The sequence below is a fragment of the Dipteris shenzhenensis genome, chromosome 1 (assembly GCF_047967505.1).
Source record: "Dipteris shenzhenensis isolate YYH24624 ecotype China chromosome 1, Dip_SZ_1.0, whole genome shotgun sequence".
Taxonomy (NCBI): Eukaryota; Viridiplantae; Streptophyta; class Polypodiopsida; order Gleicheniales; family Dipteridaceae; genus Dipteris; species Dipteris shenzhenensis.
Window position 1 is genome coordinate 21,375,170 of NC_141596.1, and position 16,443 is coordinate 21,391,612.

Here is a 16,443-nt window from a genome sequence, read left to right on the forward strand (position 1 = left end):
GGCTTGCACCCTACACCCCACTCTTGCCACCACAAGGAGTCCTAGGATTACACTCACTACCCATTCTCTTTCCACCCCAACCATTTCTTGTAACCTCCTTTTGACTTTTATAGTCCCTTCCCCCTCATTTCCCCTTGGCTCTGTTAGCATGTTGCCTTTATGCCTCCTCCTCCTCCTACCTTGCCTATTGCATAGTGCTCACCTCTTCCCAGGCCCTTGTGTCAAAGTGTGGCTTCTTAGTACTAGTCCTCTTCCTTGAAGGGACAAGACATGGCCCCCCAGAGTCATTGCAAGAGTCCTTCCCCTTCTCAAGGATCCTAGGGCTGAAGCCTTTCCAAGGTCAACCTCTTCCATCGAAGTTTTGGTGACTATCACCTTAGATCTATTTAGTTATTCTAGATGAGTACCCCCTTGGATCTTGATGTTTTACTCGTGATTTGTATCCTCAAAAAGTGAGCCCTAATACATTTATTAGAAGCCAAACCCTACCTTTTTGGGATTCAAGTTCATGGCCTCAGATGAGAAGCAGTAGGCTCCTATTCTCTTTGACTTGATGATGAGAGATCATATGTTTAGGTTGATGAACGAGTGGTTGGGGTAGTAGGGGAGGGAGTTGTGGGTCACACATGGAGATACAGCTACCTTTCAATTGGTCTTTGACCCTAATGAGAGAGGATTAGGCTTAACAATAGTGGTAGTTTGCTTAGGCCATAGGTGCAGCTCAGCTAGACAATTCACTAGCCATTCAACTAGTGCACTTGTTGGTTGGGTGTGCAGAATACTTGGCTGATGTAGTGGGTGCTAAAGGTGGGTGTTAAGCTAATGATGCCTCTAGCATGCCACCACTCAAACATGGACTAATAATTGTCTAAACCCAAAAACCCAAATTTTTGAAGTTGTCACACAGGCTTCCATGCATAGGAGGGCCTTGTCCCCCCCTCCTTTCCTTATGAGTTGGACTGGGGTGAGCCAAAATGTGCATGGACTTCTTGATTGTGTGAGGCAATATAGAAGATGATACTTTGATGCAAGTTGTAGAGTGGTGGGATGGGTTGCGCATATGTTTTTAGTATAAAATGTTAGACGATAGCACCAACTTCTACTAAGGAGAGGAGTAGAGGTATGGTCCCTGGTAGCGGGTAGGAGAAGAGTAGTTTGCATTTCATTTTCCTAAGTGTTGGCTCCAAATGTTTTTTTATCAAGGTGAGCTTATTATAGAGAGGGCAAGATGGATCGGCCTTTATATGGGAGACACTAGCATCGTGATCTTGAATGTTTATGTAGCATGTAGACAACACCATCCATCATTCTAGCAAGGGTTGATAGAGAGCCTCCCCAATGTTGACTCGGAGGGGACTTCAACAAATTGGGTTTGAGGAGGAGAATCAATGTGGATCCTTTTTCATGTCTATGCTTGGGGTTGAGAAAAGTACTTAGAAGTAGTTCATTTCCATGATCAGTGACCAGGACCCTTGGAGAGAGGTAGAGTTTTCCAGGTTCACTAGTAGCCATCATTTCTCCTTTGAATAGAGGAGGTATGACGGTCTGCTTGGCCGCCGGCTAGACAAGTTCTATGTCATAGAGTAGACAATGCATAGGGGGTAGTAAACAATGTTAGGATACTCCCTAATTTTCAAGAGACCCTAAAGTTGAGACCACATCTTCTATTGGCAATAGGAGTCCCCCCATATATTGGAACTCATTGAGGCAAACTATACTCCTATCTTGGGCATGGTATCCTAGAGTATGACTAGACATGTAGAGGCTCCTTTCATGGATAAGGAGCTTTTGGATGCCCTCAAGGCCCTCGCTTCTCATAAGTGTCCTAGGAAGGATGGATTGACACTCTTTAGGTGCTTCTAGGAGTTCATTCACACCCCCTTAGGTTGGCTTGTTATAGGAGATATTCAACTCCCCAATAAGAGAGATTTTCGTCTATGTGAGATTAAGTGATTCTTTGTATTGTTCTTTGATTTTAGTTGAGAGAGAGAGTTTCTTTGAGAGATCTCTGAGAGAGAAATAAAGAGGTAGAAGAAAGAGCAAGGTCTTCGTTGAGCCAGCAACTTCTTCAACAGCCATGCATCAGCTTCTCAACTAGCCTTTCCAAAGCAGATAACACCCTAGCTCCAATACTCAAGCTCTTATAGCCACTCAACCTCTCCAGCGCTACCGAATCCAAGCTGCTCGAGTCCATTGCCAAAGAAGCGACTACTCAGGCTTCCCTACAATGAGGGCTCCATTGCCTTCTCTAGCCTCAGCACACCTAGCACAATGACCATCACAGGCTTCTGCTGCAATAGCGCCATCTAAGAGCTTCCGACTCCTTTCAATGCAAGCATCACCAAATGACCGACGGGGAAAACTCCTACTCTTCATGGCTATCCCAAATGGCAATGCCTCCATTGCAAAAAGGCGTCCAAGCCTCTCCTGCATTGCGGGCTCATAGCATGACCTCTAAACGACTAGAGCTCCAAAGTCTACATCTTGCTTCAACGATAGAGCCTACACAACCAATACGTTTGCCACTAACCACGGCGCCATAGCCTACGACTTGACAGTCAACTTCACCTACAGGATTCCCTTGAGCCCTGCATCGTCAACAATCAGCTTTGCCAGCAATAAGGAAAGCATTGAGGTGATTTTGGAGAAGAGAGGCCGTGAAAGAACCAGCGCAATGCATGACAAAGGAGCTCTAGCCACAATAGTCGCCCACATAGCGATAAGCTCCACAGACCACTTGATAGAATCTCCATAGATTCCGTCAAAATCTACAAGATTTTGACTACCCACAAAGTGACACGTGGCATCTTCCTCATCCACACCACAACCTCAAGCCAACCCAGGTAAGGTTAAACCTCGATTCACCTAACCCAGTCTAGGTTAGCCAAGGTATGATCAACAGGTCTCCACGTGGCCTTATCTCCTTATCTGACATGTCAGTAGCCCTGTGAGGTTGCCACATCCCCCCTACCAGCTCAGTTGCCATGTCACCTACCATGTCATCAAGGACACATCATCACTAATACATCATTTGCCACATCACCAATGACATATCAGCTACCACATCATCAGGGACACATCATTAGTGCCACATCATCTACCATGTCATCATTACCACATCACCTTGCTAACATCATCATCTGTGCCACCTCAATAGTGCCACCTCAGCTATCTAGTCAGCACTAACCTCTGCAGGCACACACAGTGCTCCACAGTCACTTAATGTGACCACCCCTGCCACCTTAGCATAGGGCTCCACTAGCACACCTCTTGCTGGGCACAGTGCCACATCACACTGCATGTAACCCACAGTGACACATCATCATTGAGCACCATTTGCACTCCTTTTACCCCTCCACCTAGATCAAGTCGTATCTCTTGATCCAGGAAGAATTTGAGGGCATTCCAAAAAGGAAAGTTGCTCGGTTTTTGTGCTCTACACGCTCGTCACATCATCTGTACATTTCAACGCAAGTTACACTCACATTTGAGCCTCGCTGACAAAACCACTTCCTTCATGCACGTTTGCCTCTACATCGACGCATCTGACCCAACACTTAAAAAGAACAAAAGAAAAGGAATCATTTGCTATTCTTTCATCTATCGACGGTTGGTATGGATCTAGATCAGAGTAGACTAGATCGCCATAGAGGGGACGCTTTGAATTTTCCCAAGTTGCCAATCTAAGCCATGCCTGAAATTCCTGACTAGTACCTACTTGGAGTTAGTCCATACGCTCACATACGGTTTCACATCATTACATTACCTGAAACTTTACGTTCATCAGTTCAATGAGTAGACTTCAGAGAGTACAGAGGCATTGCAGATTGTTTCAGTGGGCAAATAGCACTTGATTTCACACACACATGCCACCATTGTAAAGCCTATTCGGCTATCTCATGGCATTGTGCACATCCTCTTGGCTATTCCTGGCATCATTGCCACAAGCCTTGTAATACAGATCAAATTTTATATATTGCAATTCTATCTTCATCGATGGTACAAGGATTTCACTTGGCATAGTCATTGTATCTACAGTTGATTCATACAGAGATTTTCACGACACTTTTGAGTACATTTCTTGCACCATGTCTACGACTAGCAACCTCAATCTGGAGGCATCTGCTAAGTTAGACAACTCTTATTATGGTACATGGAAATACCAAATGGAGACCATCCTTGTACTTTAGGACAAATGGGAGTATGTCGATGGGTCTACACCTAGACCATTGAACAATCTAGCCACAAGTAGCTCTACTCCATCTGTTGTCACAGCACCAGCAATGGGATCTACAACGGCATCTACAGCTACACAAATAGTTTTCGCACCAGTAGCTGATCCTACCATTGCCCGAGCTCAGGTAGAATGGGATAAGAAAGACAAGTATGCTTATCACTTGATCAAGCAGAATGTGCAAATTTCATGCTAGGAGAGCTCAACATAGTCAAGACATCGAAAGAAGCATGGGATATGTTCGCAGCTCTCTAGAGTCCTAGAACACATCCAAGATTCTCACCTTGAGAAACCAAATCAACTAGAGTTTTCGCAATAGCAACGAAACCAGTCATGCTTATGTACTTCGCATAAAAGACTACAACAATCAACTTGCAGCAGCAGGAGAGACTATGAACCCTACAGAAATGGTTCAAGTCATTCTGAATGGACTAGGAGAGGGATACGAGAATCTAGTCTAGAGAATTGCCATCCAACAGCAAATTTCAACACTGGTAGAACTTCAATCAGTCCTACTTGGTGAAGAACTCAGGACTCAGGCCATTCAAGCATGTAAAGGTCATTCTAATGATCAGGCATTCACAGCTTCAGACAGAAGTAGAGGCAGAGGTAGAGGTAGATCATATCTGAAAAGTGGTAATCATCAGCAACAAAATCAAAGTCAGCATCAACATCAGCATCAGCATCATCCTCAGCAACATCAAAATCAGCAAAGAGGAAATCATTCCAACCGAGGAAGATTCCAAGGACGAGGGAATGCATCCACCAATGTGTCAAACATCTAGTGCAACTACTGTCACAAGTTTGGACACTATGAAAGAGATTGCTACAAGAAGCAATACGACCGAGGTGATTAATCCAGTAGTAATCGAGGGAATTCCCGAGGTAGAGGAAATCATCATGTTGGACATTCTACTCACAGTCATTTTGCAAATGAACATGGTAATATGTTTCTTGCAAGCGAGAAAATGCATCAGACTGATACAGTGTACCTAGACATTGATTTCAATCCCAAAGAGGATTACAGCTATCAAGTTGACCAAGTGGAACAGGATCCTTGGTACATCGACAGCGGTGCATCATCTCACATGACAAATCATCAGGAATGGTTCATAAAAATGAAGCCATTAGAAGGACAGAAACATGTCATCTACATAGCAGACAATACTCCGAGTCCAGTTCAAGGGACAGGCGTTATCCTTATGAACAATTTCACTAGTATAAAAGGATTAGTGAAAGATGTGCTCTATGTTCCGAAGCTCAGCAAGAACCTTTTGTCAGCAGGTCAAATGACGGAACACAATTACAAAGTCATCTTCGACGGTGATGAATGCACTATCAGAGATAAATCCAAGGGATGTCAGCTAGTAGCAAAAGGTATCAAGGAAGGACGCTTATACAGAATGCTAGCTACAGTCCAGATAAGCATGCCATGTTAGCTCAATTGCAACAGATGACACTATTTACAAAATGGCACAAGAGATATGGTCATGTCAATTTCAAGTACTTGTTAGATCTTAGGAATCATAATATGGCAATTGGGATTTCGAAGCTACAGTTTCTTGGAAAAGTTTACGAAGCATGCTGCTTCGGCAAACAAAAGCGAATCAACTTTGTCAGAAGTACCTCTCATGCACGAGGTATTCTTGATTTGATTCATATAGATGTATGGGGTTATGCTCAGACCCGCAGCATCAATGGTTCACTTTACTACTTGACTTTCATCGACGACTACAACAGATATTGTTGGGTTTACTTTCTGAAAGAGAAATCTGAAGTGTTTTCTAGATTTCAAGAATTCAAAGCCATGGTAGAAAACCAAACAGGCAGAAAGATCAGGGTCATGAGATCAGATAGAGGAGGTGAATACATGTCTTCAGCATTCATGAACTTTTGCCAAAATCATGGCATTCGAAGATAATTCACATGTGCAAATACTCCTCAGCAAAATGCAAGAGCTAAAAGGAAGAATGTGACTTTAGTAGACAGTGCTAGAGCAATGCTTAGTGAAAAGCATCTTCCAAATCAGTATTGGGCAAAAGCAATAGCTACAGCAAACTACTTACTTAATCAGCTTCCTACCAAACCGATACAAGGTATGACTCCTTATGAAGCATTCACTAGACACAAGCCACACATTGGTTATCTCTACATATTTGGTTGCATAGCATATGCTCACATACATGATGATCATCGCAGGAAATTGGATGCGAAGTCACGCAAATGCATCATGGTTGGCTACAGTGAAGAAAGCAAAGCATACAAATTGTATGATCCCATCAACCGCAAAGTCATTATCTCTAGAGATGCAATCTTTAATAAGGAATCAGAATGGAAAACCTCACCTACACAGGAGATAGAAGCATCGACTTCACAGTCATCTACAGAACAGGTTGATGAAGAAGAGCAAGAATTGCCAGCAACACCCCAAGTAGAGCCACAGTAGCTCAGATGGTGTACTAGGGAAAGCAGACCTCCATCCAAATTGACATATGCTCAAAAAGGCAAAGCAATTCAGGTTGAAACCACCAATTATGCTCTTATGACTACCATCATGGCTACAGAAGAGCCAGTGTACTTCGAAGACGCAGTAGACAAGCCAGAATGGCAAACTGCTATGAATGAAGAAATGGATGCTTTGTATAAGAATAATACTTGGGAATTATGTGACCTTCCACTAGGAAAGAAGGCCATAGCAAACAAATGGGTATACAAAGTGAAGTACAATCCAAATGGTAGTATTCAGAGATACAAAGCCAGATTATTTGCAAAAGGATTTGCACAATAATATGGTCAAGACTGTGATGAGACTTATGCTCCAGTAGCAAAGATGGATTCCATATGGTTCTTAATATCACTAGCGATACTCAGTAGATGGAATGTGTATCAGCTCGATGTCAAGAATGCATTTCTCAATGGTTACCTAAACGAGGAAGTCTACATGCAACAACCAGTAGCTTATGTTGAACCAAAAAAGGAGAATAAGGTTTGCCATCTCAAGAAAAATCTCAACGGCTTAAAACAAGCACCCAGAAGTTGGTACAGCAAAATCGACAAGTATTTTTCTGATCTGGGATACATGAAGTCCAATGCAGATCATACTCTCTACTACAAAGTTCAAGGGGAAGACATTACTATTGTACTTTTGCACATAGATGATCTGATTGTGACAGGAAGCAAGGATAGCTTCATCAGAAAATTGAAATAAAACTTATCTGTAGAGTTCGACATGAAAGATCTTGGACTTATGCACTATTGTCTTGGAATTGAAAACTGGAGAGATTTAGATAGCACATTCATGAGTCAGCTCAAGTATGTTGATAGTCTCCTGAAGAAGTTTCATATGGCAAATTGCAAGATTGCAGCCACTCCCATGGAACAGAGTTTGAAACTTACTAAAGATTCAAAAAAGCCTACAGTCAATGACAGATACTACAGGCAGCTCATCGGATCTCTTATATATCTTACAATCACACGGCCAAATATTTGTTATGTAGTAAGCTCACTAGCATAGTTTATGGCAAATCCAAAACAGTCTCACTGGAATGCAGCCAAAAGAGTCTTGAGATACATCAGACTTACAAGACAGTTTGGGATAGAATACAAAGGAAGTCATCCATGGTTGCATGGATACTGTGACAGTGACTATGGCGGAGATCATGAGACCAGGAGATCGACACAGGGATATGCATTTTTCCTTGGTCAAGGTGCTATATCATGGTTGTCAAATAAACAGCCAACGGTTTCTTTGTCTTCGATTGAAGCAGAATATAGAGCACTCACTATGGGTGCATGTGAGGCTATATGGCTCAGAAGACTATTGTCAGAAACAGATTACTTTGATGAGTCAAAGCCAACAACAATATACTGTGATAATCAATCGGCTCAAGCACTGGCCAAAAATCTAGTATATCACTCCAGGACAAAGCACATTGATGTCAGAGAGCACTTCATCAGAGAAAGAGTGTTACTTCTGAGATCACACTACAGCATTGTGATAGCAAAGAAAATGTTGCATACATCTTTACCAAACCACTCGGTAAAGAGCTATTCGAGAAACATCGACTAGCTCTTGGTTTGACGCAGAGGAAGGACATTCCCATTAAAGGGGTGTGATGGAATAATGGATATTTTGTACATGCATCTTTGTGTTTCGAAGTAGAGGCATCATTTTGGGCCTTGTAGTCACAAACCAAGTCTTTGTAGCCATTAATGACTTCACATAAACCACCTTATGCCTCCCAATCTACACACCTTTGCGTCACTAAAGAAAGATATCACTAGAAAGCATGAAGGCACTACTTTACTTTCTTTTTCCACCAAAATGCATGGAGGCATTGCTTTGTTTCTTTTTTCACCAAAATGTATGGAAGAATTATTAATTACACAAACAATTTTGCTTTGATAGAATTTTCTTATAATCAAAGGGGTCTCTCGTCTACTTTTGGCAACTATATAGAGCAATCATTTCCACTTATTCTGTCTTGTATGTGCCGAGGTATTGGCCACCTTCTTGCATTATATTTTCCTTAGGGTAGCTTCCTTGAGGATAATAGATTTTTTCAAAAGTAGCCTAGAACCTCGAGTGGTAGAGACTGGTTAAGTAAGTACAAATGCTTATTTTCATAGGGCATAACTAGAAAAGGCTCAACCAAGATAGAAAAGGAGGTAAAATATTTTCAAAGATAAAACAATCAGAGGAGCTCCTAAAAAAGGAGTTTGGTGCATAAAGTGTAAAGAGGATGGACATACCAAAAGAATAAATGTCGGTTTAACAAAAGCAAGTGGACCATAGAGGTCCATAAGATAGAAAGGGAGGGCAAAAGGCCCTTTCAAATAGACCAAACCAAGAATTCCAATATTGCATGTTTCTTCTATAGGAAGGAAGGGCACCATAAGAAGTACTGCAAATCATGGAAAAAGCAACTAGATATATTGCAAAGAGCATGTGACTAGGGTAAGTAAGCATGAATTGCAGGATTCGTGTTTGGGGGAAATGGGAATATATCTTTCCTTGAGGTCATAAGAAATGCAAAAGTATTAGCAAACGAATCAAAAGGATCCAAGGGTTTGCTAGAAAAAGAGTTAGCGAATCAAAAGGATCCAAGGGTTAGCCAATCAAAAGAAGACAAAGGATCCAAGGGTTTGCTATAATAAGAGAAAAAGATGGCAATTGATATCACCAAGGCCTTGAAGTAGAAAGAGAATATCATGGAGTTGGCAAAATTATGGACACAACTAGGATCACAAACTCCAACTTGAGCTTTGAGTCTATTGCATAGAACTCAAGGTCACTATGAAGCACACTCCATTCAAATCGGCCTTTGTTCTTGAGGCATTCATTATGGTCGAATTGTTTGTGCCTAGCTTAAGGTAGCAGTCTAGCACATGAATGGTCAAGAGAAAGCCTTGCAAAGAAGGCTAGAAAAATTATCAAAGATTAGTGAATGGTAGATGAGGGAAGCCTAGCCCTAAAGCATACTCTAAAAGAGGAGGAAGGCATGGCATGATTGCACATCAAGAAAATTAAATTCAAAGAAGGCATGCTTGTGTTGCTTTATAGTGCCCTATTGGTTGCACACTATTAACATCAAATCAAGATTAACGGCATGAACAAACATGATCATGGATGTGGGAGGCACGAGATATAGCCATGATTTTTGGAAGAAGGAGCCATTGAAATCACACAAAGCCACAAAAAAGAGGGAAATCTTATGATTAAGAAGACATCGTGAATTTAAGAGGTACTAACTGGTAGTAAACGGGCAATATGGAAGGGTAACCTACACTCTCTATTATTTAAGCTTTCGTATGGATTTGTTTTCAGAATCCAAGAAGATAGCCTACTCTCGCATTTACTTTGCACCCTCCCAAATATAAAATAAGTGTTCATTCACTCTCAATTTTAATAGCATTACATTTGAAATGGCAAGATTGCATCAAAATAGTAACTAAAAGGAATCTTTTAAATAGATTCTCAAAAAACAACCATCTTATAAATTGTATCTTTTTTTTGGCATAACAAGCGTCCAAAAACAAATTGAACTTGAATGTAAGAAGATTTTTTGTATACAACAACTTGGGAATTGCATTAAAAGTGACATTTTGTAAAAGCTTGCAAATGGTCTCAAAATATTTACCTTATTTTGAGGCAAACAACTTAGTAAGTCTAATTTTTTTAAAACGTGAATTTTTGTACAATATCAATACAAAATATTACTTTTGTAGTTTCGCCTCCTCTTAGTCAAAATAACCAACACGCTCAATGCCCTCACTCCTAGTGCTACCTAGAGTAGAAGTGGTTCCTTATGTTATGCTAGTATCAACCTCCTACTTACATACCACTTTAATCTTGATGTATAGTACATCGATATAAAAGCTTAAACAATGATGGCATCAATATTTTAGTTTCAAACAGTTTGATACAATTTGTCTAATTTGAGAAAATGCAAGAGATCTACTAGCTACAATAAAAAGTAGAATCACCCAATTTTATGTAGAGCACAATTTTTACTACATTGTAAGCTCTTAGATAATACTCAAATTTTCCAAGAGAGTACAAGGTAGTAGAAATTCTTGCCTACATGAAACTGGGCAATGCTAGAATTGCCTAAGAGAGCACAAGGTTGTTAAAATTATATGCTATAAAAAGACAAAAATGTTGGAGGTGGGTTGGGGATTTCGGGCCTTTATCCCTTTCTTGATGCTTGCATTGACCTAAAGATTGCAAAACCCTTTATTCATGATAGTAGATTGATGCTAGCATTGACCTTGTTATTGCAAAGCTTCTTTTTCTTCCTTTACGTAGGGGATGCTAGCACCACCTAGATGATTACATGTGCAAAGAATCTAGGTGATGCTAGCATCACCCACTTGACTACATGATCGAGAATTTTTATAGAAAAATGGCATCTTGTTGTTCTAATTCTTCATATGATGCTAGCATCGTCCAACCGGTTGCATATGTGCAAGTATATATACCATTTTTGGTTGATTTGCGAGCTTCACCCAAAAGATTAAATCCATGATATATGCTTATGTACATACAAGTAAATTACACAAATTTCTTAATGAAATAATCTAGTCTACTTGTCTTAGTATATTGAACTGCATTAATTAATGTTATGTTGCAATAGGGTGTTGGGTTCCTAGATCTAGATTGTTTTGCATTAATAAAATATTGAATAGCACCGATTTACACTCTAAGTACCTTATGTGAGTTTTGATTTTGTAAACATAAATTTTATCCAAAATATGTAAATTTTTTATGATAAACAAAAATTATTTTTAAAATTATTTGCTAATGATATTGCAAACATTTCTAGGATTAGAGATACCTTCTCCTCTTTTCAAGCATACGAAAGTTAAGAACTAACTCTTTAAAAAGGTTTTAGGCAAAGTTAAGAACTAAATTTTTGAAAAGGTTTAAGGCATTAAAATGCTTATATTCTGGTGATACTATTGTGATTTTAAAATTCTTTACTACCAATATTGCAATTTTTCCTAGAGTAAGGATACTTTTTCTCTTTTCAAACATGCAAAATTAAAAATTAATTTTCTTTCAATATTTTATGCATTAAATTGCTTATATTCTAGTCATTTTATTGTGTAATAGGGACTTTTCTACACATAGGTCATGGAACCACCAAGTCTCCATTTAGAAAGTGTTGATAGCTTATGATCCAATGCTTAAGTCCTTGCCACTAGACCATGGATTGGAGGACGATCTTGCATTGGATGTCATGTTTTTTCAAGTGCACATGAATCTTTGAAGCCTTATGTACAAGATAGTCTTAGTGCCTTTGTGGTTCCTAAACCATTGGTTGTTTCTTCATTGGATGTACCATCCCACCATTGGATTATGTATAAGATCTTAGGATGAAGCCAAGAAATTGGATAAATTGATATTTATTGGACCAATTATCATAGTGAGAAGAAATTAGTAGTAAACTTGTGGCTTACACCAAAAAGAAATATGTATTGTTTACTTTTATAAAGGCAATGTGCTTAGTGGTCTCAAGTCTCATGATTGTTGGCACAAGTTCTTATGATGTGAGCTTGTCTGTAATTGGTGTTACACCTAAAAAACCAGTGCCTCCCATAATAAGTTTTTTTCATAACTAGTTGCAATGAGTAAGAACTGAGATCGCAACAAGCTGTAGGGAAGCAAGAGGTGCGGACTGCATTGATTGTCAAACAATGACCATTGACCAAGCTAACCAACCAATCAACGCGCAAAAAAAAAAGGTAGGAGTAACAAAGATTAGAAGACATGCACAACAAGATAGCAATTATACATTCAAAGCTAAGCCACGTGCGAATCATGATGCATGTCGTGATAGAATAGGGACCAAAAGACACAAGTGCAGACAAACCATCTACAACAATGTCAGATTTCTAGTATGCAACAAACGAGCAACTGAGCATGCCATGTGGTAGACCTACGTGCATGTGACAACGATGTAAGGATGGAGATGGGCCCCTAGGAGTGACATGGCAAGACACATTATCATAAATAGGAGGATAGCCAATCACCTTACATAAATACCTCTGAAGACTATGGCATGAGGAAGGGTGTTGAAGCATATGGTCAAGCAAGCAAGCCATATGTGACTACCGTATGTGCATAGTGAAAAGAGAGATCAAGCATACAAAGTGGGTGAACAAATGAGGAATCCATATGATAGCTCCAAGGAAAGGAGGCCCATATCCTTGGATCAAATTTTGGGTTATTGGGCTCTAACCTAGGTGGGTAGGTGGTGGAATTAGAACCCCACATGGTGCCAACAATGACATGCCAATCTCGACTAGTCCAAATCTTCATAATACATAAAAAGTTGTGCTACACTCAATATTTTTTGGCATACCTCAAAAATTGAAAGCCCTGAAAACCTTGAAGATGGACACATACACTACACAGAATTTCCCATAAGATAGACACATACATAACAATTTCCTTCCCTAACGCATCATATACCTGCCTACAATGCAATATGCAAGACATAATCATCCTAGTAACCAACTCTCAAGCCCATAAGACCCTCAAATCAAACCAACCCCACCATCTACACAACTATTTGCAATCAAAGTGTTATTGTTTCTGGAGTCTCTGCTAGTTAAAGCCCCGCATCAAGCCTAATTTATGGTGTATAAGTCATTGTTTGGCTATCGTAATCATCATTCATTCAACAAAATCGTTCGTGACTTGACAAAATGCACTTGTCGAAAAGACTTAAATTTCATTTTGTTTCGAACATTGACCTGGCTATGGCTAGTCATTTTGTGCACGAAGTGTTATCACCTTTCAAAAAACATTAGCTAAATTGCACCATAAAGCTTCTTGTGGTTGAGTGAGCATGATGCATCAAAAAGTCCAACTTCAAGTACTCTTTCTCTATGGTTTAGCTAATCTTTTGGGGATCCATACATGGGAAATTGGAACAACTAGAGATCCTTCTAGACTTTCATTCTCAACATCATGCTGTGAATTACTCTGTCGGACTTTTATTACATCTTGTTGCCTCTTGCAACCCTAAATCCCTAGTAGTCCCACAAGACATATTCTTATTGTCCTAGCACCAAAGTTTTAAAAATTGAATGGTTGCAAATGCATGGTTGTGTATTACCTTGCGGATTGTTCAAGGTGACAATTTCACATCAATGTCTTTACTATTTCTACATGTAGATTAAGTTAAAAATAAAGATTGTGTTTGGAATTTAAACCAAAGTTTAAAGGCATAAGCAATAAGATCTTGGAAAATGTGTTAAAATATATCGTGCAAGCTATGAGCATTCCTATGAGTGTCGTGTGGATGCTTTTTAACATCTCTTAATAAGCATTAGTCGTAAGTCTTGCACGTTCATACAAACCTAGGGCAATGCACATTAACCAATTATAGAATCAATTTGACTCCTAGATAACATGTATGGCTATTGGCTCAATTATCATAGCCTTTGAGGTCCTACGTGGAACATAATCCAACATTTAAAATCTATCAAGGCCACCAGATGATGCATCACTTCTTAGCATTCAGAAACAAGAGAATAATAACTCTTTATCTTGCACCAACCACTGGCCCAATATTTTGATCTACCTTGTCACCCACTATTTTGAATTGACTAGGTGCCCACTAGTCATCCCAAGGTTTGTTCATTTAAGGAAAAAATTACAATTTGAAAAATAACACAAACCAACACCATTGCATTTCCCTAAAATTCTTAAGGTTTTTTATCATCGAGCGTTTGTTTTCATTATTCAATAAATAGTTACATCAAGGTTCTTTTAAACCAATTATACTTCATTTCAATTGACTTTAAAAAATCTAAGGTCTAGCCCTGTAATTGGAGCTTCTCTTTGAAAAATGTACAAATGTCACGCATCTCTTCAGGCGAAGTGAAGTGCCCTAGCCTGTGTCAACCAAGAAAGACATCAACACAATTGGAGATTGATTACTAGTACATATTTTATATTCATGCATCCAACAGTTCTAATAACTTTGACGAGGAAACTATGAAAAATTACCCTTTGTACGTTTTGAACGTAACGTTGCTGAATCCCACTGACTGCAAAGCAGCAGCAGACTTCTCCCCGTACTTGTACAATACAATATTATCCACTGAAACACCAGAAAATACATAGAAAAGTTATCAAATGTATCTCTCTAAGATGACTTTATTCTGAAATTCAAAACTTCAAAAATAAATGAAATAAGAGTGCCAAACAGGAAAAATTCAAACTAAAAAGGAGATGAGAGCTCTATGAATCCAGAAAGAATCACAAGCTGAAAGATATATAGAACAAACAGAAACTAGGACCCTGGACAGTATGCCAAATTACTGAAGGAAAGGCTGTCCAAATGCAATGCGCATCATACCCAAACATGCAAACGTTGCATCATTTGTAAGTTCCTACAGCAATTACTTGCCTGTTCCATGGCCAAGAAACACGGGCAGCTCTCTAGCTCGTTCCATTGCTTCAATATTTTCATCTAGGCGGCTTTTTATGTTTCTGAATAAAGACAACAACTCTTGAATGGCACAATTGAATGGTACAATTTTCAAATGGAGGACCTGCCCAAGCTAATCATAGCATTTTCCAACATTTCAAGGAATAAATGAAAAGTTGTTCGAACATATTGAGATGAAAGGACAATTTTCTTTAACAATGGATTAAAAGACTACTTACTTTGCACACGGAAGCCAACCACTAATTGCAACAGCAATGCTAAACTTCAAAGGAAAAACAGTTCCATCACTGTACTTCCCAGCAATAGAGCAGGTCGTTGTATACAATGCGGTTGCAGCACCTTGACTAAAACCACCGATTCCTAGCTTTACTGCATTTCACATAATCCAGAGAAATCATGAAAACTACGTGAAGCACGTCATAGCATTATCAACATTAATAGCCACAAAACACAGCTTCTGCAAAGAAGATTCCCTTCTCAAGAAAACTCTTGGTTCAACACCAAACCCCACTTTGTCGAGCAATAAAAGCAACCACTCGTGAAAAGCAGAAACGTTAGGTAATCCTGTATAACCACTTGTATGCTGGATCCTTGTTCCTCAGCATAAAATGGCCAACAGTCACATTTTTCAGAATAAATGCACACATGCCAACATTCCTGATTAAATTTCAGTCTGTAGCTTTATAAATCCAATGCAGCAGTGGCTAATCTATCATTCTTTTCCTTGATGTGCACATCCCATTATATGGCTTCCTAGAATAGAATAAAGTGCAAATCTTTTTAAATGCATGATTTACTAAATCGCATGATAGGTGCAAGATTTTAAAAACATGAACCTTATTAATGATATTAAGACAATCGAGACATGAGGGTCAATCCTGGGAAGACCAAGATCATGACCTTCAATACTAGTGATACCTCGCTACAGCACAAGTAATTCACTTTTGTGGGTGGACAAATCAACATTCATGTGTACCTGGGATGTGTTTTCACAGGACCCTAGTTCCAGATGAAACTGGCAGCATGAGCCAGACTACATCAAATTTGCGGCTTTCTTAGGAATGAAATCCCTACGAAGGGTATAACAGAAGACTGATAGAGCGTCCCAGGAATCACACGGGAAAGTGTTTTCACTCATAAGCCCTTGAAGGGGACTAGGACATACTTGGATGATGACCTCACGCTCTTGCAACAAGAGCACAGAAGAGAAGGGATGACTCGAGTGCTAGCTGCAAGTCAGGA

At 39.6% G+C, this 16,443-nt stretch overlaps 1 protein-coding gene across 1 annotated transcript in view; it reads right to left on the minus strand.

Annotated features, from left to right (window-relative positions):
• Positions 1–14,284: 14,284 nt before the first annotated feature.
• The window catches only part of LOC147905533 (uncharacterized), a 46,994-nt gene continuing 44,835 nt past the window's right edge, over positions 14,285–16,443 (minus strand). The window contains exons 6-9 of the mRNA XM_087380448.1: positions 15,420–15,570; positions 15,160–15,242; positions 14,757–14,850; positions 14,285–14,642 (exon numbers count right to left, since the gene is read on the minus strand). Of these exons, the coding sequence (XP_087236574.1) occupies positions 14,564–14,642; positions 14,757–14,850; positions 15,160–15,242; positions 15,420–15,570 (407 nt within the window). The 3' untranslated portion in view covers positions 14,285–14,563. The remainder of the gene's footprint in view (positions 14,643–14,756; positions 14,851–15,159; positions 15,243–15,419; positions 15,571–16,443) is intronic.